The sequence below is a fragment of the Mobula birostris genome, chromosome 3, assembly GCF_030028105.1.
Source record: "Mobula birostris isolate sMobBir1 chromosome 3, sMobBir1.hap1, whole genome shotgun sequence".
Taxonomy (NCBI): domain Eukaryota; kingdom Metazoa; phylum Chordata; class Chondrichthyes; order Myliobatiformes; family Myliobatidae; genus Mobula; species Mobula birostris.
In genome coordinates, this window is record NC_092372.1 from 20,063,877 (window position 1) to 20,090,958 (window position 27,082).

General features: G+C 41.3%; 2 protein-coding genes across 4 annotated transcripts in view; both read left to right on the top strand.

Moving 5' to 3' along the window:
* nol6 (nucleolar protein 6 (RNA-associated)) overlaps positions 1 to 8,511 on the top strand; it is a 109,430-nt gene extending 100,919 nt beyond the window's left edge. Inside the window, exons 24-26 of the mRNA XM_072252336.1 lie at positions 975 to 1,175; positions 5,904 to 6,005; positions 7,040 to 8,511. Coding sequence (XP_072108437.1) covers positions 975 to 1,175; positions 5,904 to 6,005; positions 7,040 to 7,189 — 453 coding nt within the window. The 3' untranslated portion in view covers positions 7,190 to 8,511. The remainder of the gene's footprint in view (positions 1 to 974; positions 1,176 to 5,903; positions 6,006 to 7,039) is intronic.
* A 10,610-nt stretch (positions 8,512 to 19,121) lies between these two features.
* LOC140194926 (aquaporin-3-like) overlaps positions 19,122 to 27,082 on the top strand; it is a 29,299-nt gene continuing 21,338 nt past the window's right edge. Inside the window, exons 1-3 of one of the 3 annotated variants that reach the window (XM_072252338.1) lie at positions 19,122 to 19,320; positions 20,475 to 20,601; positions 26,034 to 26,171. In XM_072252338.1, the coding sequence (XP_072108439.1) occupies positions 19,213 to 19,320; positions 20,475 to 20,601; positions 26,034 to 26,171 (373 nt within the window). In that variant the 5' untranslated portion in view covers positions 19,122 to 19,212. The remainder of the gene's footprint in view (positions 19,321 to 20,474; positions 20,602 to 26,033; positions 26,172 to 27,082) is intronic. The other 2 variants (XM_072252337.1, XM_072252339.1) reach the window with 2 other exon arrangements.

The following is a 27,082-nucleotide window of genomic DNA, read 5'->3' on the forward strand; positions in this document are numbered from 1 at the left end:
GCGTTTTTGGAAGAAACTGGAGCACCCAGAGGAAATCCATGTGGTCATGGGGAGTACGTACAAGCTCCTTGTGGACAGCAGCAGAAATTAAATCCTGATCACGGACACTGTAATAGTGTTATGCTAACTGCTGTGCTACATTGCCACCTTTGCATTTGCATGTTATCCCACGTTTAACCGATTGAGTTTGATGCTGTACAAGAGTTTGCTGTAATGCTGTTAAGCTCTGGCACATCGCATTAAGAATACGTCTCATAGCATTCCCTTTACTTTCTGCAGGTATCTTGCCAAAATGCACATTGGATATCAGCAATTAAGCAGGTGCCAGTGCAAGTATACACAATTATCTGCAGTAGCCCTACGATCTCCCATTTGTTGCTTGTACAAAAGGAACAATAGTTCTATTGCAAACTTGGTCATAATAAAATAGTAACGATCAAGTAGCGCAGTAGCATAGTGATTAGTGTAACGCTGTTGATTGGGGTTCAATTCCTGCCACTGTCTGTAAGGAGTTTGTATGTTCTTCCTCCATGACTATATGGGTTTCCTCCAGGTGCTCTGGTTTCCTCCCACATTCCAAAGCCATACGCTTAAGATTAGTGAGTTGTGGACATGTTGTTGGCACCTGAAGTGTGGCAACGCATGTGGGTCCCCTCTAATTTGATGTGAACGCTGCATTTCGCCTTATGTTTTGATATATGTGTGACAAATAAAGCTACTCTTTATTTTTATATTTTCTATTGAGACACTTTCTGACTGTTTTTGTCTGTAGTTTACAAGTGATTATGTGGAAATCTACAAATACTAACACATTCTTGGCCACCAATCTGCCTTCAAATCTGAAACATGCTTGTCAGTCATCAAAAGAAAAAAATATGCTGATAGATTAAAAGCTTTTATTGATGTCAAAAGGAAATTAATCTTATAGAATGTAAGGGAATGCACTTTGTTAATTGTCTGTTTTCCTGCTTTAGATGGTATTCCGGCCACCTCTGGATATGTATGATGTCATCATTCACCTGAACCCCAAACATATACCAAGATATGTAGAAGCAGTTGATAAGCCAAAAGTTACTTACTGCAGAGGGACATTACAAAGTAATGCATCAGTAAAATTCTTAAAGCTACCAGTGGTGGGTTATGATCCAGTTCAGTGTTACCTTCGTGAACTAAAGGTGAGTACTTCACAGGTAGAAGTAATTACATTCGGGGCCATTTTATTGAGAGCGGAACCTGTGTGGTCTTCTGCTGCTGTAGCCTATCCACTTCAAAGTTTGATGTGTTGTGGGTTCAGAGATGCTCTTCTGCACACCACTGTTGTAATGTGTAGTTATTTGAGTTAGTGTCACTTTCCTGTCAGGCTGGCCATTCTCCTCGGATCTCTCTCATTAAGGCGTTTTCTCCCACAGTACTGCCAGTCGCTGCACGTTTTGTTTTGTTTTTCGAACCATTCTCTGGAAATGTTGAGACTTGTGCATGTACTAAAAGCTTTTTTAAGTATATAAAGGGTAGAAGAAGGTTGAGGGTAGATATAGGACCGATAGAAAATGACACTGGAGATATTGAAATGAGAGATGCAGAGATGGCAGAGGAACTGAATGCGTATTTTGCATCAGTCTTCACAGTGGAAGACACCTGCAGCATACCAGACATTCAAGAGTGTCAGGGAAGTGAAGTATGTGCAGTGAAAATTATGATTGAGAAGGTGCTCAGGAAGTTTAATGGTCTGAGGGTGAATAAATCTCCTGGACCTGATGGAATGCACCTGCGGGTTCTGAAGGAAGTAGCTGGAGTGATTGTGGAGGCATTAACAATGATCTTTCAACAGTCGATAGATTCTGGCATTGTACCAGATGACTGGAAAATTACAAATGTTCCTCCGCTATTTCAGAAGGGTGGGAGGCAGCAGAAAGGAAACTATAGACCTGTCAGCCTGACATCGATGGTTGAGAAGTTGTTGGAATCAATTGTTTGGGATGAGATTATGGAATACTTGGAGGCACATGACAAGAAAGGCCAAAGGAAAATCCTGCCTGACTAACCTACTGCAATTCTTTGAGGAAATTACAAGCAGGGTAGACAAAGGAGATGCAGTAGATGTAGTGTACTTGGATTTTGAGAAGGCCTTTGATAAGGTGCCACACAGGAGGCTGCTTAGCAAGATAAGAACCCATGGAATTACAGAGAAGTTACTAGCATGGGTGGAGCATTGGCTGATCGGCAGAGAATGGGAATAAAGGGATCCTATTCTGGCTGGCTGCCAGTTACCAGTAGAGTTCCACAGGGGTCGGTGTTGGGACCACTGGTTTTTACGATGTATGTCAGTGATTTGGACTACAGTATTAATGGAATTGTGGCTAAATTTGCAGATGATACAAAGATAGGTGGAGGAGAGGGTAGTGTTGAGGAAACAGAGAGCCTGCAGGGAGACTTAGATAGTTTAGGGGAATGGGCAAAGAAGTGGCAAATGAAATACAATCTTGGAAAGTGTATGGTCATGCACTTTGGTGGAAGAAATAAATGGGCAGACTATTATTTAGATGGGAAGAGAATTCAAAATGCAGAGATGCAAAGGGTCTTAGGAGTCCTTGTGCAAGATACCCTAAAGGTTAATCTCCAGATTGAGTCAGTGGTGAAGAAGGCAAATGCAATGTTGGCATTCATTTCTGAAGGTATAGAATATTAGAGCAGGGGTGTGATGTTGAGGCTCTATAAGGCACTCATGAGACCACACTTGGAGTATTGTGTGCAGCTTTGGGCTCCGTACTTTAGAAAGGATATGCTGACATTGGAGAGGGTTGAGAGATGATTCACAAGAATTCCAGGAATGAAAGGGTTACCGTATGAGGAACATCTGGCAGCTCTTGGGCTGTATTCCCTGGAGTTCAAGAGGATGAGGGGTGATCTCCTAGAAACATTCCGAATGTTAAAAGGTCTGAACAGGTTAGATATGGCAAAGTTATTTCCCATGGTAGGAGAGTCTAGGACAAGAGGGCACGATTTCAGGATTAAAGGATGTCCATTTGGAACAGAGGTGCAGAGGGTGGTAAATCTGTGGAATTTGTTGCCACGAGCAACTGTAGAGGCCAAGTCATTGGGTGTATTTAAGGCAGAATTAGATAGGTTCTTGATTAGCCTGAGCATCAAAGGGTGTGGGGAGAAGACGGGAGTGGGGATGACTGGAAGAATTGGATCAGCCCATGATTGAATGGCGGAGCAGTCTCGATGGGCCGAATGGCCTACGTCTGCTCCTATATCTTATGGTCTAAAATTGCACATCAGCAGTTTCTGAGATACTTGTTTTGTTTTTCAAACCGTTCCCTGTAAACTCTAGAGGGTGTATAACTCATGCATAGTTAGAATGCTTTCAATTTGAAATGTACATTCTATTTTGTCAGAACTTGTTAAATGTCCAATTCAAGTAGTTTGCTTTTTACACCAGAGCTTACACCTTGGGCTCGTCTAGGGCTGCAAAAGAGTTTCATAAAGTACACGATAACCTGCAGTAGTGTACATGGCTTCTTCAAGAGTATTTCTGTTCAAGATCGTGCATTTCACATTTCCATGCCGCAGTCTTGAGTCCAGTTTCTCCTCTTGTTCAGCTACATTACTGCCATATCCTAAATTATCAATGTCCTAGGATATTGCTATTGATCGGGAACTTATTGAGCCATTCACAAACACTTTGGTTGTAATACCTGTTGGGTGTTCTTCCCATGAGCGCCGCTAATCCCCATACTCACACCCTCATACTCCTAACCCTTCATCCTCTAAATCTGGTTTATGCCATGGAGCCTTACCATTAATCAGGGGATCCGTGGACCCCTGCTCTAAAAAAGTTAGGCTCTTCACCTACAGGATTCTTCGGGAGGGTGCTGAAGGACTCAGCCCCTCCCTAGATGAGTGTACCTTCAATAATTTTCATGAAGTTCTACTTAATTGGCATCCCATCCACCATCTTGAATGCTCCCTTCTCCACCCCACCCCAAGCAGTATTTATCTCCCTTACAATCTTCTTCAACAACTCTTTTTCAACAGTGCCTCTGAAGCATGTGACCTCTTCCACCTAGAGGGTTAAGTGAAATGGTACGCAGGGTTGCCACTAATGGTAAACCCTCTTTCATTTGTCGAGCACCTTTTCACTACGCTTTATAACAAGCATCAATTAACTCAGAGTGGATCAATCATTCATATGTTTATTTTACTTGCTACATGGGAAGACCATCACTGCACAAGAGGCGGTGATAGCTTTGAAAAAACAGACAGCATTATCAGTAATACCAAAGTACAGCTGTAACTTCAAGGGCATTCTGTATGTCTCCTTAATCCGTGTACTTGGCATTCTTCCAGTAATTTATCTGCTGGGTCTGGAGTGTGTCAGGGACTCGGGCTGCATCACATAATGTTGTACGAACACTGGTCGCAAAGCACTCTGGTCCAGTACAGGTTCCATTTTGTTACAGACATAAAGACCATTTTGTTACTACAAGTAAAGTACATTTCCACACGTACCAGCATGTCTTTGAAGCATTTTGCCATTCCTTTGCTTCTGTGTCGTTGGCTAGCAGCGCTGTTGGCATAGCATCATCTACTAATGAGAAGCTGGATTGCTGCCACCTCCATAAGTACAATGAAATGTGGGCAGTAAATAGCAGCTAGCCCAGCAATGCCCACATCCTGTGAGAGGAAATAAAAGTTGGTTTATGGATGAAAACTAATAGTGCATTGTGTTCCATTCACATTAACCAATAATTAAAACCATCAGCTTTTAGACATAGGAGCAGAATTAGGCAATTCGGCCCATCGAGTATGCTTAGCCATTCCATCGTGGTCGATTTATTATCCCTATCAACCCCATTCCCCTGGCTTCTCCCTGAAATTTTAATGCCCTGACTAATCAGGGACGCATCAACCTCTGTTTTAAATATATCCAATGACCTAGTCCCCTCACAGCTGTACATGGCGATGCATAAGATAGAGACTTCATAAAATTAAAATCAGGTCATCTTTATTTATCGCATGTACATTAAAGCATTCAGTGAAATTTAATGATTGCATGAAATGAAATCAGCGAGGATTGTGCTGGTTAGCCCGCAAGTGTTGCCACACTTCTGCCAACACAACATGCCCACAACTCACTAACTAACTGTACATCGTTGGATGTACTTCTCTGACTTCTGCTCTTCCTTTCCAGTTCCGAAGATGGGTCTCGGCTGGAAATGTCGCCTCTTTTCCATAGTTCCTCCAGTATTCTGTGTGTGTGTGTGTTGCTCTCGTGTTTACAATCTTTGGAATTTGGAAGGAAGCCCACATGATCACGGGAGTACAAACTCCTTACTGACGGTGGTGGGAACTCAACTGTGATCGGTGATCACTGGCTGGCACTGCAAAGTGATGCGTTACTTTCTGTGCCACCCCACTCATCTCAGAATCTTGTGCACAAGACCGGCTGTTGGCGCAGTGACATCAGCGCCGGACTCTGGAACAGAGGTTCCCGGGTTCGAACCCAGTTGGGGCCGCTCCCAAGTACGCTTTCCATCTGTGCCGGGTTGAGTGTCAAGATCACAACTCGACCTCGTAAAATAAAGGGAAAATTGCTGTGAGGTGTCTGTGTTGGGAGTGGTGCGCCACACAGTCTCGCTCTCTCGCTCCGTGCCTTGTAAAGGCATGAAAAAGACATCATCCCGCCAACATTGCGCACGCATGCACGCATACGCCAAAAAAAAAGAAAGAATCGTCTGCACAAAAATAGCAGTTACAGCTTTGAGAAAATGTCTGGTTCTTGTACAAACGGTATTTCATTTCTGGTCCTGTAATCTTATACTTTTAGCACTTCTTGCTAAAGATTGATTATTTGAACATTTGTAAACTTTGATTAATTGTAATAATTTGTTCTATTACAGAGTGCTTTTGGGGATTTTGCATTATTTTTCTATGATACATATGGAGGAAATATGATTGCTGTACTTTGGAATCCTCAGGCTTTTGTTCCTCAACCTTTTAAGGTATTAACCGTGAAATTATTTTGGAATAATGGAATGATGAATAAACTCCTCTCAGATTTCCATCCAGGTACAGGTTTTGATTTTAACAGACATTTCAGTGACAAACTTTGCCATATTCATCAGGGATGATGCCTGGGCATGTCCAGTCCAGTGGTATTTATACTCATGTTGTCCGTCCCTCCTGATTGGTTCATCCTCATCCAATCAGGTTACTGTTGTCCCATCTAGTTTACAATCGAATTCCAGTTCTTGATTGAATGAGAACTAACCAATCAGGAGGGATGGGTGACAGGGGTATAAATACCACAGGATTAGACATCCCTGATGAAAATGGCAGAGGTTGTCATCAAAGCATCAGCTAAAATCTGTAATTGTACCCGACTGGAAGCTTGAGAAGCGTTTATTTGTCATATACACCGCGAAAACATTAGATCCTTTTTTAATTAAATGATATTTAACAATTGATGTGGACAGTGATATTAGAATCGTTTATGTTCAATTGGCTGGGTTTTGCATGCAAAAATTCGGGTTTTGACATCAGTAGCTGGGCCACATTTAATCTGTTACACTGAGTTGCCCTCTGTTAATTTTAGTGAAGGAGAATTATTGCAAAGGGTTCAGCTTAGTTTTGGATTTTTTGGTCAGTTGTCTGAGTTTGTTTGATTGCTTTATTTTAATAGTTTTGAAATGTTTTGTTGCAAATACTGAATTGTCAAATAATTAATTTTGAAGTATTTTATGTTTCTGAGTGTCAGAAATATTTGGAGTCCCAGTGCGTAGCTTTGAAAAAGACTTTCAGAGCTTCTTTTTCTGGATTTCCAAAGGCAAAACTGTTCTCACCCTCCTGTGCCCCTCATACTTGTCCCTTGGGTATTAAATTATTCTTTTTGCAATTTCCATTTGGCCATTCCATCCTGCTCCCTTATTTGTCAATGGAAATACACTCTGGTAATGTTACCATAGAATATTAATCCTTTTGCTGCACGGTTGTTAACTATCCTTTCCTCAATGAGTATTTGATTTTTCTGTTACAGACCTCCCATGTTCATGCTAGAACGTTGGAAACAAAAGAAAATGGACTTCAAATGATCCCCAATGTGGAGGCTATTTTGGAAGACTTTGAAATACTTGGAGCTGGATTGGTGAAGTCTATCGAAGCACACACTGAGAAATGGAAGATCTAAGGACTTAATTTTATTATCAGTAGATACCTATTCCCTCATTTTGTAGGCACTCAGTTTGGAGATTATGAAATGTGGTAAAATATTATAACTTGTATCATTTGGAAAAATAAATGTTGTTTTATATATATATACATCTGGTGGCTCTACAGCAGATCATCTCATAATTTCTAGTTATTTTACGGAAAGCAATTTGTGTCATTACACTTGTTGATCGTGTTCATGTGTCAGAAATTTACTGTTATTTCTTCCATGTTAACTCTACAAAGTACTAATTTTGATTTCAGCTGTGATCTGAAATTGAACGTTACCTCTATGGATGCTTACTCTTTTTGCTTGAAATATCCATATGTGACAGTTTAACACTTGCTTTCCTGTGCAGCTTTTGCCCATGTTGTTGGGTTTAAACAGACAGCAAAGCCAGTCAATCAATAACACTGACATAGAATGTAGAAAAACTTACAGCACAATACAGGCCCTCTGACCTACAATGCTGTGCGGAACATGTACTTTAGAAATTACCTCGGGTTACCCATAGTCCTCTATTTTTCTAAGCTGCATGCACCTCTCCAGGAGTCTCTTAAAAGACATTTAAGGTAATTGGAGATGACATGTGTTTCTTGGAGAACTTTTCACAAAATCTGAGAATAATTTATCTTTAATTTCTGTAAATAGATTTTTAATTCGGCACGGACTAGAAGAGCCGAGATGGCCTGTTTCCGTGTTGTAATTGTTATATGGTTTATATTTGTTACTGAAAATTCTGGGGTAGGTGCTATAAGAAACCCACCTGTTTAACACCAGCCTAATCACAGGACAATTTGCAATAACCTACTAACTGATATGTCTTTGGATTGTGAGAGGAAACCAATGCATTCACAGGAAGGATGTCCAAACCTTTTAGAGACAACACTATTGAACTCTGTACTCCAATGTCTGGAGCTGTAATCACTATGCTATCATGGCGCCTCATCTTTTAAACTTGAGACTGCTCTTTAATGATAATAAACAATATATAGGAAATCCACCAAGTTACATAAATAGATGGTAACAAATAGAGAGCTACAGAAGAGTTTCATTATTGATTTGTGCTAGTTGGCTGTTGTGGTTCTTGGAGGAGCCGCTGCTCTCAGAGGGGCTGGTGGGTTCGAGTGGCTGCCCTGGGGCCGGTGGGTTCGAGTCACTGCCCTCAGAGAGGCTGATGGGTTGGAGTCGCTGCCCTTGGAGGGGCCGATGAGTTCCGATCGCTGGTTTTCTGTATTTTATGGCGATCTGGAGAAGGCAAATCTCAGAGTTGTATTCTGAATATGTACTTTGATAATAAACTGAAACTTTGAACCTTACAGCAATGACAGCATTTCTGAATATGTCCCTAGCTGCAAGATGCTTTAGAATATCCTAGGGTCAAAATCAGGTTTAATATCACTGACATTTGTTGTGAAATTTGATGTTTTGCAGCAGCAGGACATCATAAAAATTATAAATTATAGTAAGTGTGTGTGTATATACTGTATATAATGAGTGGTGCAGAAATAGAAGGAAAAAATAGTGAGATAGTGTTCATGGGTTCCTTGTCCATCCATAAATCTGGTGGCGGAGGGGAAGAAGCTGCTCCTGAAATGTTGAGTGTGTTCCTTCAGGCTTCTATTCCACCACCTTGATGGTAGCAATGAGATTTTCACAGGTGTCCTGGATTTTGGGGAGGCTAGTGCCCATGACTGAGTTTACAACTTTCTGCAGCTTCTTCTGATCCTGTGCAATGGCCACTCTATACAAGATGGCGATGCAGTCAGGTAGAATGTTCTCCTCAGTACGCCTGTAGAAATCTGTGAGTGCCTTTGGCGACATGCCAATTCTCCTCAACTCCTAATGAAATATAGCTGCTGTAGTGCTTTCTTTGTAATTTGAACTATATGTTAGGCCCAGGATAGAACTCAGCGATGACACCCAGAAACTCGAAACTGCTCACTCTCTCCACTTTTGATCCCTAGGTGAGAACTACTGGGCATGAGTAGAAAGTTTCTTTTGGGATAGGTGACCAAATCTTTGATTTTACTGGGAGGTTTCTTTGTTTTTTTTTAAAAAAAGAAGAGGCTGCTTGATCTGTCATTGGTAACTGCAAGCAAATTAGCAGAAGAGTGTGGAATTGATGGATTGGAAGAGAATGCAGAGTTGAGAGCAAGAGAGAATTTTTAAACAGCAGTGTATTTTAAAAGTGGGAACCAGTTTCTCGGAGTGAACGCAAGGATGATAACTGATTGCCACAGACGGCTGTGGAGGCCAAATCATTGGGTATATTTAAAGCAGAGGTTGATAGGTTCTCGATTAGTAAGGGCGTCAAAGGTTAGAGGGTTAATAAGTCAGCCATAATTGAGCAGATACGATGAGCTGAGTGGCCTAATTCTGCTCCTACATCTTGTGGTCTTACGAATGAGATTTGATGTGGAATAGGCTGCTGTCATTATCTGTTCACATTTCTGTATGCTGATAGATGGGAGGCATGTCAGATAAGCACTGGAATAATCGAGTCTAGATGTAACATTCAATTCCAGCAATCTCGGTACTATGTTCTTCAAGAAACTGGTTCCTCTGGGTGCCCCAGATTCCTCCCACAGTCCAAAGACATACCAGTCAGAAGGTTAATTGGTCATTGTAAGTTATGTGTTTAGGCTGAGGATTAAATAGGTGGATTGCTGGTTGTGTGGCCTGTTGGGCTGGAAGATCCTGTTCTGCGCTGTATCTCTAAATAAATAAAAATAACCAAAGAATAGCCTTCAGTGAGAAATGGGGTGAGCTGGAGATGGATGCAGGTGATGTGGCAGAGAAGGAAGTAGGTGATGGGTTGGAGGAACTATGTGGTTAGAACCTGATCACAGTCTAATAAGGTATGTGGCTGATTGGTTAGGGTCTGCAGTTGGGTAGAAAGTGAATGAGGATTGCAAAGACTGATTCTGCAGCTCCTTCTTAGTGTATGAAAACATCCCAAGATGTTCACATGAGCACTATCAAGCAAAATTTTGGCATGAAGTCACTTAAGGAGATTTTGGAAGAAGTAACAAAATCTTTGATCATGGAGGTAAGTTTTGGGGAACTAAAGCTTTAGTACGAGATGCTGCATATCAAATTTGAGCAGATCCTGATGTCCAAAGAGCTGGCAGATCCCATTAACTGTGAGATGTGGCACCTCATCACCAGACTGCAGAACTGCCATTTGGGAATAATCAATAGCCCAGAATATAATGAGCAGGGATATTTCAGGAAGTTGCAGGAGTGGAGTTTTGAGATTACAGAGATGGGGCAGATTAAGGCCAGGAGGAATTGAAAAGAAAGCTGATCACAGTGCATCTTGATAGAACTGCTAGTGCTCAGGCACAAGCACAATAAGTACCTAATAAGCCATTGAGATGTTCGATGGGATGAAAGTGAAAGATAAATATTAAAGTCAAGTACAGCAAAAGGACCAATAGATAAATAGTGACTTTTTGATTCACAAATCTTACGTACTGTTCATCAAATTTTGTCAATACATACCATAAGACATAGAAGCAGAATTAGTCCATAAAGCCCATCGAGTACTCCAACATTCCAACATGGCTTATTCGCTATCCCTCTCAACCTACTCTTTTGCCATCTCCCTGTAATCTTTGACACCCTGAATAATCAAGAACCTGTCACCTCCCACTTTAATTATAATGTCTTTGCCTCCGTATCCGTCTATGGCAATGGATTTCACAGATTTACCATCTCTCCCCTTCTGGGAGCAAGAGCCAAACATACCATCCTTTTTGTCCTATAGGGCTGGGTGTCAGGCCTACCATCTTCTCTTCCATCTGTGGGACAGTGGTCGGACATCAGACATGCAATTCTCACGAGATTGTGGTGTTTTGTGTTTTTCAAAGGGTAGATGTGATCAAAAACGTATCATACACTCTGCCTAGGTCAGACATGGGGTGAGCTTCCTCTACATCATACCATCACACACTCTCATACTTCAGTTCCTCTCTCCATCTGCTTATGCCTTTCAGTGCCAAAACTTTGGCGAATTCTGCGGTAGGTAAGTTTCACATGCAAACTTGTAAAGATAAGAGATTTCCTTCTAAATTTCATATCAGACTTCTTGTGATAATTTTAATTTGTGTTTATATTCTGGTCTCATCTACAAAATGAAACTATTTCTTTAGCATTGACCCTTTCGTAATCTTTATGACCTTTCTTGGTAAGCAGTAAAAATACTTTTCCAAGAAAAACATTCCAGCTTATGTGACAGGCGTAGCCTCTCATTTTCAGTACCTATCATTTAGATTATATTTGAGGCTAAAATGGTTCACATTCCTGAAAATGTGCGCTAACCAAGTTTCCATACTTTTTCAGTTCCTGAAGAAATAAAGCATAATGCTTAGTTTTTTAAAAAAACTGACCTTTTCAACCTGCTGCTGTTGGAAAAATGTGTATCTGTATTCCAAAAATCCTTTGTTCCCCTAGCAGCTTGTAACCTGTTTACTTTTCCTCCAAAGATGTGCCTTCAGTTGTGTTAAACCAAAACTCTCTTTATTTAAAGATTCAATTGCACTATCCCAAGATGAGTTAATTCTTCCCAATGAGATTCGTAGAAACCTACAGCACAGAAGCAAGCCCTTCAGCCCATCTAGTCTGTTGAACATTTAGCTATTCCCATTAAGCTGTACTGGGACCATAGCTCTCGATACCCCTACCATCCATGTACCTATCCAAATTTCTCTTAAACATTAAAATTCAGTTTGCATGCACCATTTGAACTGGCAGCTCATTCTTCCCTCTCATGGCTTTCTGAGTGAAAAAGTTTCCTCTGATGTTTCCCTTAAACTTTTCACCTTTCACCCTTAACCCATGACCTCCTGGTTGTAGTCCCACCCAACCTCAGTAGAAAAAGCCTGCTTGCACTTCCCCTATCTATACCCCTCATTATTCTGTATACCTTTATCTAATCTCCTCTTAATCTCCCATGTTCCAAGGAATAAAGACCTAACCTATTCTTTCCTTATAACTCAGGTCCTCCAGACCCGGCAACATCCTTGTAAATTTTCTCTGTACTCTTTCAATCTTATTTACATCTTTCCTGTAGGTATCTGCTCTTACCCAACAACATTGCAAGCAGAGATTAAATGGCTATTTTTATCATTTGTAATTTGTGGAGCTGGCGTGCCTACAGATCACAGTACACTGTACGCGGTTTAAAATAATGTATTATAAGAGTTGCTTCTGATTATCCCAGGGGTTCCCAACCTTGTTTTATGTCATAGAGCCTTACCATTAACCGAGGGGTCCATAGACCCCAGGCTGGGAACCCCTGGATATTCCTGGGGATGCTAAAGGTGTATTTGCTGATAATTTGTGTGGTATGAGATGAAAGTCAATCTGAACTCCAATGAACTTAAACTATTTTATATGCAGGGGTTTATTTTTCTAAATTTTTAGGCTCTCATCAATTAAAACGTGCAAGTTCTAGTGCACTGAATGTCAATTTATTTAGCCTAATTTCTGTGTGTGGCCATAGGCTAGAGCACCATGTTGAAGGCTAAGCCAATGCTCTGAAGTCATTAACATCACCGCAGTTCACTCCCTGGCAATGTTTTGCTTTGACTTGTTCAATGATTAACCAAAGTGCACAGCCTAACCTTAGAATGCCTCTAACTTTGAATGTTAACAACACTTTATTTTAAAAAAAAAAGGAAATATGCAGTTGCATTCATGACTGGGAGGTGAATATCAGTGTGAAAAAATCCCAATAGGAATTGAGTTTCTTTGCGGCTTGTACAGTGGGTTGCTTTTAAAATGGTTCCTCCTGGCATTATTCATACACCGATAACAGTCCTTTGGGCAGGTTAAACTATGTGGAAAGTCCTTTGCTTTGAAGAAGAATGTTAATAGAATCAACTGTTAAGATATGCTGTACCCCAAATAGAATGAATCGTGCAGTTACTGCAGAAGCTGTCTACAGCTTCATGGCTTTAATATTGAACTTCAAACCACTTAAGAAAGATGCTTCCAGTAATTGGACAGTTTCAGACCAGAGGACATGCTATCAGAATAGCAGGATGTCCATTTGGAACAGGGATGAGGAGGAATTTCTTTAGCCAGAGGGTGGTGAATCTGTGGAATTCATTACCACAGGTGGCTGTGGAGGCTGAGCCATTGAGATTCTTTATCAATTCATCACTCCCTCCCTCCTTTGTGCTACAGGCCCTTCCTTCTGAGCCGACAAGCCACACTGCCCAGCGCAAACCCACCTATTTTCACTGGCCTAATCACAGGACAATTTACCTATTAACCCGTATGCCTTTGGACCATAGGAGGAAACTAGAACACCCAGAGGAAACCCATGCGGTCACAGGGAGCACGTAAAAATTCCTTACGGGCAGTGCTGGAATTGAGGTCCCAACTTCGGAATTCTCTGAGCTGTAACAGTGCCGTGCTGACAGCCATGCTCTGTGGGGCCCTAAATTGGAGTCTGATAGCTTCTTGATTAGTAAGAATGTGAAAGGTTATGGGCTGAAGGCAGGGGAATGGGGTTGAGAGGGAAAATAAATTACCCACGATCGAATGGCAGAAAAGACTTGAAGGACTGAATGGCCTAATTCTGCTCCTATGTCTTATGGTCTTATAACTGACCTTCTCAAGAGACCTAAAGGAGTAGGTACAAAATGTCTGATAGTAATTGTCATTTTGGCTTGCTTGCACTGACATTAATGGAAATATAAACCAGAGAAGTCAGCAATTTGAAAATTTCCTTTGACCAAACATTGATGAACACAGATGCTTTTCTTCCCCCCCCCCCCCCTTGAGTAACCCAGGGCAGTAAATGTGATGACATTATTAGTTCTTTAATTGTCTGATCATCTGCGATATCTGACGCTCAACAAGCAGCTCAGTTGTGGTATGCATATGTGAACACAGGCATTCTGAGTGGGTAAAAAAAAGAATGGAAACCATTACCTCAATCATGCCTCATCAAGACAGCATCCATCATTAAGGACCCTATCACCCAGGACATGGCCTCTCCTCATTGCTACCAGCAAAGAGGACATAAGAAGCCCAAAAACACACTCTTTAACATTTTAGGAACAGCTTCTTCTCCATCACCATCAGATTTCTAAATAGAAAATGAACCCATGTATACTACCTCATTATTTTTCCCTCTCTTTTTGTGCTACATATTTAATTTTTATATATACTTCTTATTGTTCCCTAATGGTTCCTTAAGATTGTTATAGCTGAGGGTGGTAATGGGGACAAACTTGCACTACCTGTTAAATGCTCCTGATGGTGTGTGCCTCAAGTAGCCTCTGACGACCAAGTCCAGCTCCTGGCCTCATGTGTGGCTTAGCTGCTAAGCCTGGTGGAACTGTTTCTACTGACAGGAGAAAGGGCAAAGGAGGGCTACTGGTGCCTTTAAACAAGTCGCTTTTGGCAAATGGGGCTTGTTCGCTGTGGTTGGCAGTTCATCTAGGAGAAGGAAAACTCTGATCTGGAGCCTCTGCTGCCTTGCGGCTGTATCCACTGATGGGGAGGTCTTCGGGAGTAAACCCCAGCGGGGAGGTGGAATCCAGAGCTGGGGTCCCTAAGGCAGTCCTAAGTTGAGTTCAATGCTGACTGGCCACTCCTGTGACGCCTCTGGTACCAGACTGTATCAGTCCCTGCCTTTCCTTTGGATTCATCAGATGTGTGAGCTTGCTACATGGGCAACAGCTTGCTCTCCATGTCGTACTGCCCAGGTTTGTGTATCTACACAGCCAGGAGGCAATGTCCGTGGTCAACTCAGACCGACTGAGGCCCTCACCTCTTATTGTAATTTGTAATGTTTTTTATGATATTTTGCTCTGTACTGCAAATTACACGACACATGCCAAGGTTCTGATTTTGATTTATTCGTGAGGAGTGTGAGGTTGGAGTGTTGGAGTGGGTGAAGACAGTTGGAAGTGAAAAGATCGAGAGGGGCAAAAGGCCAGAAGAGGGCCTGAGTTGGGAGAAACGGGAGGGTGATCAGTTGGGCCTGGGATATCCTTGCCAAAGAAATTGGTGGAGAGGTGAGTGGAAAAACTCAGCATCGTGGCGGGCCTGGAATCAACTCACTGACTGGGAGGGGGGGAATTGTTGCTCTGCTGATGTTTATGCATGGGCACAGTTAGGGGGAACTTTGGGGTTCTAACATTTAACTGTCATTCTTTGGGGCACTCCTCCATTTTTGTGGATGTTTGCAAAGAAAAAGAATTTCAGAATGTATATTGTATACATTTCTTTGACAGTAAACATACCTTTGAACCTTTCAACCTCAACAGGTTAGGAATCTTCTTCCATTTCAAGTAAATTGCAAATATTAACCAAAATGCTGGAAGACTGGGGAAAACCCTTGGAAAATGGTGAAAATGGCCATCGAGTTGGTTAGCATTTGCAGTATTTTCTTTTTATTGATGTCGATTAACTATTCTTTTCAACAACAGCAGTTTGCACTTGCAATATGGGGCATTGCTGGACACAAGTGTTCAGTAAAGCTACGACTTCCCTTAGTCTAGACTCTAGAGGCACGTTCTTAAAACCCTGTTGAAAATCAGCAACAGAAAAGATTCTGCAGAGGCTGGAAATCCAGAGTAATGCACACAAAATGCTGGAGGAACTCTGCAGGCCAGGCAGCATCTATGGAAGTGAGACCTGTCGACATTTTGGGCTGAGACCCTTCATCAAGACTGGAGAGGAAGGGGGAAGAAGACAGAATAAGAAGGGAGGGGTGGGAGAGGGGAAGGAGTACAAGCAAGAAAGTGATAGTTGAAGTCGAGTGGGTGGGCTAGTGGGTCAGAAGTAGAAAGCTGGGAGGTGATAAAGGGAAAAGTAAAGGGCTGGAGGAGAAGGAATCTGATAGAAGAGTGGACCAAGAGAGAAGTGGAAAGAGGAGAGTATCAGGCAGGTGAAGAGAAGAAGTAAGAGGGGAGTCCGGGTGGGGAATGGAAGAAGAGGGAGGGGGAGGGGGAAATTACGAGAAATTAGAGAAATCAAAGTTAGTGCTATCAGTTTGGAGGCTACTCAAATGGACTGTGAGGTGTTGCTCCTCCAACCTAAGAGTGACCTCATCATGGCAGTAGAGGAGACCATGGACCAACATGTCAGAATGGGAATGAGGATTGGGATTAAAATGGTCGGCCACTGAGAAATCCTCCATTTTGTAGATGGAGCGAATGTGCTCATCAAAGTGCTCCCCCAGTCTACGTCAGGGTGGACGTAGAGGAAGCTGCATAGGGAGCATTGGATGCAGTAGATGACCTCAACAGATTCACAAGTGAAGTGTTGCCTCTCCTAGAAGGACTGTGAATGGAGGTGAGGGAGGAGGTGAATGGACACTTTGTGTAGCACCTTAACTGATTACAGAGTTAAATGCCAGGACCTCGGTTCCATTTTACCATAACGTAACATGTTTAGTTACGGGTTCATTGAGGTGGGTACAGAGGGTAAGCGAGTGTTCAGTACTGTCTACTAACCTCTCGCTGGCTACTGCTGGAGAAGGTGTCTGCATGTGGTGATTTCTCTCTCCTTCTTGCTCACTGCTCCCGAGGGAATGTCCTTGTGTTTGAGTGATTTCGCTCTCTCTCCCTCGATGCTGTTGGAGAATGATATTGGAGCAAGGTTTAATCACCGAGGTTTGTAGATTTGAACTCTAATTCAGGTTTATGATGTGTTCTAGTTCTGGTCGCTCTTTTTTGATACTACTTCTGGGCGATTTTGAATCGGGGTGGCTGAGATAATTAATACTGAGCTGAACTGAAATAAGGCTTTTGATTTCATGTTTTGTATTCTGTGCTTTCACTCTTTTTTTACTGCTGTTTATGCAATTCTTTTCTGCACGTGGGGGGGAGGGTGGGGTTTGATATTTCTCTTTGAACAGCTTGGTTCCATGGTTCTTTATTTCGAGGCTGTCTGTGGGGAAGACGAATTTCAGGGTTGGGTGCTGCATACATACTTGAATAATATATATTCTTTGAATTTTGTCGAAACGTGAACTTTGCTTCCATATCTACAGATATTGCCCCAGGTACAGACACTTTGAGAACTCTCTTATTCATTTCATAGTCCCACAATACACAACATTTTCACTTTTGGACTAGGACAAGTAGTTTGATCCTCATGGATTCCAACAAATTTGTGAGGCATGTCATGCCTTTTAGAAATCTTTGCTAAAACACTTTAACTGCTTCCTTTATAATAGACTATTGTTTATTTTTCAGTAATTTAATGTTTAGCTAATAGGTCCATAACTCCCAAGATCACACTTCTGACCTTGTTTAAAATTTGGAGCAACAGTTGCTGTATTGAAATCTCGTGATATTATTCCTGTATTTAATGAACCGTGTGGGGGAAAACAAATCAGGCAACACTCCTTTCCTACCTCTGTTCCTATTGGTATTCTTGGATAGATTCCATTTGTTGTTTCAAAATGAATATTCAGCCCACTGTCAATTATCAGTCACCATTTCAAAGCCAATTTCCAGAAACGGCAAATTACGTCAAACAGTAAATCTGTGTTCTTGTAAATTATTTCCCACCACAATCATTGTCCCTTTATTGCTGTCATAGTATGATGAACTGAATCATATGGTTCTCCATCTGTTTAGTATACCCCTTATTCTTTTATTTCAAGAAAAAGGTTCTTGTTTTTATGTTCTTTAATAACCTATTAACCTGTTCTGTTATTATTCATGCATTTTCAGATCCCTTTGGTCTTTGTCATTTAAGTTGTTACTTATCAGTAAAATGTAATGGCTTCATTTTTCTCATTTAGAAAGGAAGGCAAAGGAGAAGAATTAGGTCATCTCTCCCATCAAGTCTGCTCTACCATGGATGGTTTATGATCTCTCTCAACCCCATCCTTCTGCCTTCTCCATATTACCTTTGGCACGCTTACTAATCGAGAACCTATCAACTACTGCTTTAAATATACCCAATGACTTGGCCTCCACAGTTGTCAGTGGCAATGAATTCCACAGATTCTCCACCCTCTGGCTAAAGAAATTCTTCCTCATCTCTCTCCCTCTATTCTGAGGCTGTGCTCTCTGGTCCTAGACTCCCCCTGCTGTGCAAAACATCCACATCCACTCTAGGCCTTTTAAAAAAAATTTGACTATTATCTGCCTCCTAGGCCACAACTGGGGATGGTAAACAGGAAAGGATCCCAAGGAAGAACGAAGTGCCTTGGTCAGTCAGGAAGGTGCTATACAAATGCAGCTTCTTTTGGTGTACATTGTTTCAAAAATAACTTGGATTTTACAATAGCAAATTTAACAGATTCTGTCTAGAATGATATTTTTATTCCATTTAAATAATAAAAAAGGTTCTGAGCTGCTTAGCAGCCCACATGCCTTGAGGATCTGTCCTGTAAAAGTGGTTATTGTCACAGTCATTTTGTTGCTCTTCAGGCACTATTTCATTTGAATTGTAGGAATTTTATAGCTTAAATCTGAAACTACTGTCACAATACAGTGGTTCCATCTATCCATGTTTTTCATCACCAGGTTTCTAGAACAGGTGTGGCAAGGTAGGATTAATACAGGTGGGTGCTCCCTGGTTAGCATAGATATAGGGGCTGAATGGTCTGTCACGCTGTACGGCAATAATCTAGCTGATTGAATTTAAATTCAATGAAATATTAGCTGAACCCAAATTAGGAGCTTGAGATCCGCTTCCCTGTTTTAAACTTGATCATTTATTATAAGCTAAAATTGCGAAGAATTTCATACATTTGATGGGAATAAGTTCTCTTGTTCGGAAAAGATTCATAGTTTTACTTAAAGTAAGATATGCTCTAACAAGACACCGGTTTTAATACAGTAACTGATATTGAGTCTGATGCATGCTGAGTACCCTTGCTTTAACTCGTATTTGATGGAAGTTTTAATGACTTTCTGAGCATATTTAAAGGGACATTCAGTGCTCAAAGGACTGACATTGCACCGGACTGAAAGTGGTTTGCATCAGCAACTCCTTCTCCCGAAAACTGATCAAAAATGGGGAAGCAAGAGGAGATCCTCAGAAAAATGTCCCTTCTGCTGAGAGTTCGAAGTATTCTGGTAAAACAGTGCCTGGCTGAATGTTTGGGAACGCTCATTCATACGGTGAATTTTCCCACTGATTTTTGTCGTTATTTATTACTGAGAAGTTTGATGTCTTCTGTTTCAAAAATTTACAGCACAATGATTAATTCAAAATAATAACTGCAGGTTAATTCATAAAGTAAATTTAAAATAAGAAATCAGCATAAATATTCTGTATTACCCTGGTAATTTCCTTGCATATACACTATGTAAAGTGTAATTTTATGTTAATATTTGTTTGTCTTAAAACTGTTAGTTATTTATGTCTTTATAGTTACTTGTTTTTAATTAATATATTCCTTCAACAGTTAAAAAATATATTTAAGTGAAACAAATGCATTAACTTAAATTTTCATGTATGTTTAAAGATTCCATTTCTTTTTTGAATAGAATTTCTAAATTTCCAAATGATGAGGCATTAAAAAAGACACAAAAAGGCCTAGAGGAATTTAAATGTGCTGCCTGACAAGTAATCACATCCAATGGTGTCAGATAATTCCCCTACCCTTTTCCACAACTGTCTGCAATATGACTGCACATGGGTGCACATCCACTGTTTGAGGAGTCTCAGCAGACTGGCATTAGAGTCATAACTACTCACTCAATTACAGACAGCTCATCATTTTATTTGCTTTTAAATGTAATGTTGACATATCTGTTGAGCTTAACTTTTAGATTTAAGAGGAGGATATTAAATTATAGGACAAATCTTGCCTAGTGCATTATAACTACCTGTTAATCGGTTCCCTACCTTACAATATTTAATGAATGCACTTTGTGTTATTTATGTGTGATTCATCTACAGATTTTATCCTTACTTTCATAAGTTACTGTGTGTTATTTGTACTACTGTACTTTATACCCTGGTTCGGAGAAACGTTGTCTTGTTTGACAGTCTACATATACATAATTAAATGACGGTAGACTTGACTTGACTTGACCTGAGATTTGAGCTTGACTGTTACAGATAGCCAAAAACTAAAGTGCAAGATTGACACTGCGATATCATGACAGAGTCATTAAATTACAATGACAAACTACTTCCTTCCCTGTTTCCCCCTACCCAAGTGATGTCTTTGAAAATCTAAATTGATCGTCTGCTTCTCTTTAGTTACACATGAAGCTACAACAGAGTAAATGCTGATCCATTAATTCTTGGTGCCTTTTCTTTGCAGATGCTTAGCTGTGGAGCAATAGCGCAGTTCACACTCAGCTGCGGCACTCACACTGAATTTCTGTCCGTAACTTTTGCCATCGGATTTGCAGTAGCTCTAGGCATATTGGTAACCAGTAAAGTGTCAGGTATGTGATTTTTTTTTAGATGAAGAATTAAAGGATTTTTAGACTTTTATGCACAATGTTCCAAAATATGCACCTTTCACAAAAAGTATTTCCTTTCCACCTGGTCAAAATGCAACCATAGGGAAGAGAATCTGCAGAAAGTGCAATCCTTCTCTGAAAGAAAGACTGAGAGATCGGGTGCAGTAACTTCATTTCCACTGAGAGTGTGATTAAGTCAAAAGACAAAATAAAGTCTAATCATTTCATATGATGCCATTTAGAGGTTATTAAAATGTGGCTGCCCCTTCAGAAGTTGACGATGCAGTCAGTTAGTCATACAATAATGTAACATGTAAAAAAAAATCAGGCCCTTTGGCCCAGCTTGCCCATGCTGTACATAGGCCTTTTGACCCACTGCTCGCAACACTCTAGGTGCAGAGGGGGATTAGAGTTAAGTGAGTGATTGGAGGTTGGTGGAACAACTTGTTTCCATCTCACGGGACAGAGTCTAGGTGCCATTATTCAGATTCAGATACATTTATTTATTGCATCTGCATCAAAACATACAGTGAAATCCATCACTTGTGTTAACAAGCAGCACAACCTAAGGACGTGCTGCGGGCAGTGCTCAGGTTGTTGTAAAGTTCATCACCCCTCCTGGGGCATAAGCTGCTGACAGCAGCTCGCCAGAGTCCTCTGTCCTGGGCCCGTGTATCAAATTGTCCCCAGCTGTAAAGAGATGAGGTCTCCTGAGCTTCTGTTGGTGTTTCTGGGATTTTATGGGATGGGGTTGCTCACCCCATTCCCAACCCTCCTCCTTTCACAGCCGAGCTTGAGACTGTCCATGGTGGAGTTCAGCCCACACATTATTATTTACTAATGTTTTTTATCACAATATCTCCACTTACCTCTCAAGTCAACAGCTTAATGAATCAGCAGAGTCCTAGGCACAAAAATGTAGGTGACACACCGCCACCAGAAGCACCATCTTAAACTACCCTCTCAAGTGCACATAAGATGCTTCATCATGGGTAAAGCCCTCCTCACCATCGAGCACATCTACATGAAATGCTGTCGCAGGAAAGCAGCATCCATCATCAGGGACCCCCACCACCCTAGACATGCACTCTTCTCAAGGAGGTTGTACAGGAGCCTCAGGACTCACACCACCAGGTTGAGGAACAGTTACCCCTTGTGGTAAACCATATATATATATATATATATATATATATATAGGTTGTAACTGGGTTACCTGCCTGGACACGCTCTTCTGCTGACTGCTCCTGTGGCTCCTCCCACAGACCCCTGAATAAAGGCGATTGTGCCACTGCTCCTCCCCTCAGTCCAGGGCAGATACTCAGCTCGGTTGAGGTCACATTTTACTGCTAATAAAACATAGAAAACATAGAAAATAGGTGCAGGAGTAGGCCATTCGGCCCTTCGAGCCTGCACCGCCATTTATTATGATCATGGCTGATCATCCAACTCAGAACCCTGCACCAGCCTTCCCTCCATACCCCCTGACCCCCGTAGCCACAAGGGCCATATCTAACTCCCTCTTAAATATAGCCAATGAACTGGCCTCAACTGTTTCCTGTGGCAGAGAATTCCACAGATTCACCACTCTCTGTGTGAAGAAGTTTTTCCTAATCTCGGTCCTAAAAGGCTTCGCCTTTATCCTCGAACTGTGACCCCTCGTTCTGGACTTCCCCAACATCGGGAACAATCTTCCTGCATCTAACCTGTCCAATCCCTTTAGGATTTTATACGTTTCAATCAGATCCCCCCTCAATCTTCTAAATTCCAACGAGTACAAGCCTAGTTCATCCAGTCTTTCTTCATATGAAAGTCCTGCCATCCCAGGAATCAATCTGGTGAACCTTCTTTGTACTCCCTCTATGGCAAGGATGTCTTTCCTCAGATTAGGGAACCAAAACTGCACACAATACTCCAGGTGTGGTCTCACCAAGGCCTTGTACAACTGCAGTAGTACCTCCCTGCTCCTGTACTCGAATCCTCTTGCTATAAATGCCAGCATACCATTCGCCTTTTTCACCGCCTGCTGTACCTGCATGCCCACTTTCAATGACTGGTGTATAATGACACCCAGGTCTCGTTGCACCTCCCCTTTTCCTAATCGGCCACCATTCAGATAATAATCTGTTTTCCTATTTTTGCCACCAAAGTGGATAACTTCACACATCCACATTAAATTGCATCTGCCATGAATTTGCCCACTCACCTAACCTATCCAAGTCACCCTGCATCCTCTTAGCATCCTCCTCACAGCTAACACTGCCGCCCAGCTTCGTGTCATCCGCAAACTTGGAGATGCTGCATTTAATTCCCTCATCCAAATCATTAATATATATTGTAAACAACTGGGGTCCCAGCACTGAGCCTTGCGGTACCCCACTAGTCACTGCCTGCCATTCTGAAAAGGTCCCGTTTATTCCCACTCTTTGCTTCCTGTCTGCTAACCAATTCTCTATCCACATCAATACCTTACCCCCAATACCCTGTGCTTTAAGTTTGCACACTAATCTCCTGTGTGGGACCTTGTCAAAAGCCTTTTGAAAATCCAAATATACCACATCCACTGGTTCTCCCCTATCCACTCTACATCCTCAAAAAATTCTATGAGATTCGTCAGACATGATTTTCCTTTCACAAATCCATGCTGACTTTGTCCGATGATTTCACCGCTTTCCAAATGTGCTGTTATCACATCTTTGATAACTGACTCCAGCAGTTTCCCCACCACCGACGTTAGGCTAACCGGTCTATAATTCCCCGGTTTTTTTCTTCCTCCTTTTTTAAAAAGTGGGGTTACATTAGCCACCCCCCAATCCTCAGGAACTATTCCAGAATCTAATGAGTTTTGAAAAATTATCACTAATGCATCCACTATTTCTTGGGCTACTTCCTTAAGCACTCTGGAATGCAGACCATCTGGCCCTGGGGATTTATCTGCCTTTAATCCCTTCAATTTACCCAACACCACTTCCCTACTAACATGTATTTCGCTCAGTCCCTCCATCTCACTGGACCCTCTGTCCCCTACTATTTCTGGAAGATTATTTATGTCCTCCTTTCAGTATTTACTCTACTTCCAGTCTTTTGGAGTAATTGATAGTGCATCATCCCTCAAACTTCAGACACTTGAACCAAAGGGAATACCTTCACTCGACTTCACTTGCCCCATTATTGAAATGTTCCCACAGCCAATGATTTCACTCTCAAGGACTCTTCATCTCAGGTTCTCGATATTTATTGCTTATTTATTTATTATTATTATTTCTTTTTTTGTATTCATACAGTTTGTTGTCTTCTGCATTCTGGTGGAACATCCAAATAGGGCGGTCTTTCATTGAACCTGATATGGTTATTATCCTATAGATTTACTGAGTATGCCGACAATAAGATGAATCTCAGGATTGTATATGGTGACATATAGCATATGTAGTTTGATAATAAATTTACCTTGAACTTTGAACATAGCACTCTTGTGAAAAACAGCTGAGTTATGCCAAAACTCCTGTCATCTCACTGAAGTAACGATCAATGATAAGCCTTTACATGTAGCCCTATTGTTAGCAGGACATGCCACAGCCAACTTGCTGATAGAAGTGGCTTTTCTGACCTCTTGGATTAGTATCATGTTCTAAGAGAAAGGCTTTCCAGTAAGTTAAAAGTAAATTATTAAGCAAACAAACATAAAGAGAAAAATGTCTTCTTTCTCTGTTATGGGTCTACTATGCAGAGACAACTGGGCACCTGCTCTACAGCAAAAAACATGCCTCCTAAAATGTAAACAGAGAGTAGGTGATCTCTGTAGTTAGGGTGCTTAAGACTTTTGCACAGTACTGTCGTAATTTTATGTATTGCACTGTACTGCTGCTGCTGCAAAAAATTAAATTTCATGATGTATGTGAGAGATGATAAACCTGATTCTGTTATGGATCACTGTTGTGGACTGAGGGTGAGAAGGGGTCAAGGAGAGGGGAATCATGTTTGGGAAAAAGGGAAGGGAGAACAGAGAGACATTCTGTAATGATCATTAAACCATTTGTTTGGAATCAAATGACCTTACCTAGTGTCTTGAGGATGGGTCTATCTGCACCCGTGCCACCTCCGACGTGGCACTCCGCTGCCTCCTGTCCCACACCCCTCCCTTGGCACTCCACCCTCGCCATTCCTAACATCCTTTGCTCCCACCAAATTTACAAACTTGCACTCTGTTCCACATTGTCAAATGCAGTACTGTGCAAAAGTCTTAGGCACTCTACCTACATATATGGGCCCAAGACTTTTGCACAGTACTGTATGTAATGATATGTACGGCATCTAGCTATCCTTGCTCATTGTTGAAGGTGAGAGAATTTTTTTTTCCTGTGTTAATGTTTCATGGAGTGCTAAATATCATAAAATGTTTTTTTAAAAAGAAAGTCCTTATAAACCAAAGGCATCCATTTCATAACACTGATTTATTTCAAATTTCTCATTCTAATTAATCTTACATATATTGCCAGATTCCAAGATGGCGGCACATCCAGTTGCAACGGACATTCCGACCCCAACCTGAATTTGAACTTCCAGCCTCAAAGTAATTTCCTTGGCAACCTAATTTCACAAAGCTTCCTAAAACAAATGTTAAATAATTACCATTTGTCATACACAGTTTAAATGCCTGTGGTGAAATATTGAAAAGATTATTTGTTATTTACAGCTCTTCTTTCTCACCACTAAATTAAGTCATAGTCAACAAATAGTTCAGGCTTCATTGGTTGAATTCAAAGACAAGATAAAGGACATACTGCATGTTTGTATAAACACAAGAGATTCTACAGTTGCTGGAAATCCACAATAACACATACAGCAGGTCAGGCAGTTGTATTTATAAAGCACTTTTAAGTCCCTGTCCGGACATCTTAGGGCATGTGGCAATCAAGAAAAGCATTTAAGTATAGCATTTTTGTTGGCAGGACGTGCTGCCACCAATTCACTATTTGCAAATTTCCACACATTGCAAACTGAATTTAGCAATTTCTTTAGCAATTTAGTATTAGTTAAGGATTTAATGTCGGACAGGATATTGAAAATCAGTCAGCTGTCTCTCAAACAGTGCAATGGAACAATTTGCCTGCAGCTCTGCAGCTAAGAGTATATTGATGATGGTGCTTCTGACGATGATGGACCAGCCTACATTTTTATGCCTGGGTCTCTGGAAGAACGTTAAGCTTCTGACTTGAGTGCTAAGTGTGCTGTTAGCTTGAGCCACAGATGTGGGATGTTAGCTCAGTCATACATAATGTAGCAGGTACAGTAGTACTTTGCCATGTAATTAAATGGAACTGGTGTGATAAAATCCATCACAGCAAATAATGTTCATCATTATCCGATTTGACTCCCTACCTGTATATCAATTCACATCTCTTTTATTGTTTGTGCAGGAGCTCACCTGAATCCAGCAGTGACCTTTGCTCTGTGCTTGCTTGCTTGTGAGCCTTGGTTAAAATTCCCCTTTTTCTTTTTGGCACAAACAGTAGGTGCCTTTCTTGGATCAGGAATAATGTTTGGTTTGTATTATGGTGAGTATTTCCTATATACAAAATGAAATTAGTTAGTATGACAGTCATCATCATCATTATGTGCTGTATCGTATGACATGGGTGATCATGGTCTTTGACCAGGATTGTCCTTGTCAAATTTTTCTACAGAAGTGGTTTGCCATTGCCTCTTTCTGGGCAGTGTCGTTACAAAATGGGTGACCCCAGCCATTATCAATACTCTTCAGAGATTGTCTGCCTGGCGTCAGCGGTCGCATAACCAGGACTTGTGATATGCACCATCCACCACCTGCTCCCATGACTTCACGTGACCCTGATTGAGGGACAAAGCAGGTGCTACACCTTCCCCAAGGGTGATTTGAAGGCTAGTGGAGGGAAGGAGTGCCTTACACCTCCTTTGATAGAAACGCATCTCCACCCTGCCACCCAATATGACAGTAAAATGTGAAATTGCTCCTTAATGTCTAGTGTAAACCCCAGTCTTTCAAGCACATCTTCTTCCCCTCTGCCATTAGATTTCCAAATGGACAGTGAACGCATGTACATGATTTCACTATTATTTTCTTTTATTGCCCTCTCTTTTGCACTATATATTTTATTTAGTATACTGTATATGTGTACATGTATATACTGAAATGTGAGGAGGATGTTATGAGAATGCAGGGTGACTTGGACAGGTTGGGTGAGTGGTCAGATGCAGTTTAATGTGGATAAATGTGAGGTTATCCACTTTGGTGGCAAGAACAGGAAGGTAGATTACTATCTGAATGGTGTCAAGTTAGGAAAAGAGGAAGTACAACAAGATCTATGTATCCTTGTTCATCAGTCACTGAAAGTAAGCGTGCAGGCATGTTGGCCTTCATAACAAGGGGAGTTGAGTATAGGGGCAAAGAGGTCCTTCTGCAGTTGTCCAGGGCCCTGGTGAAACCACA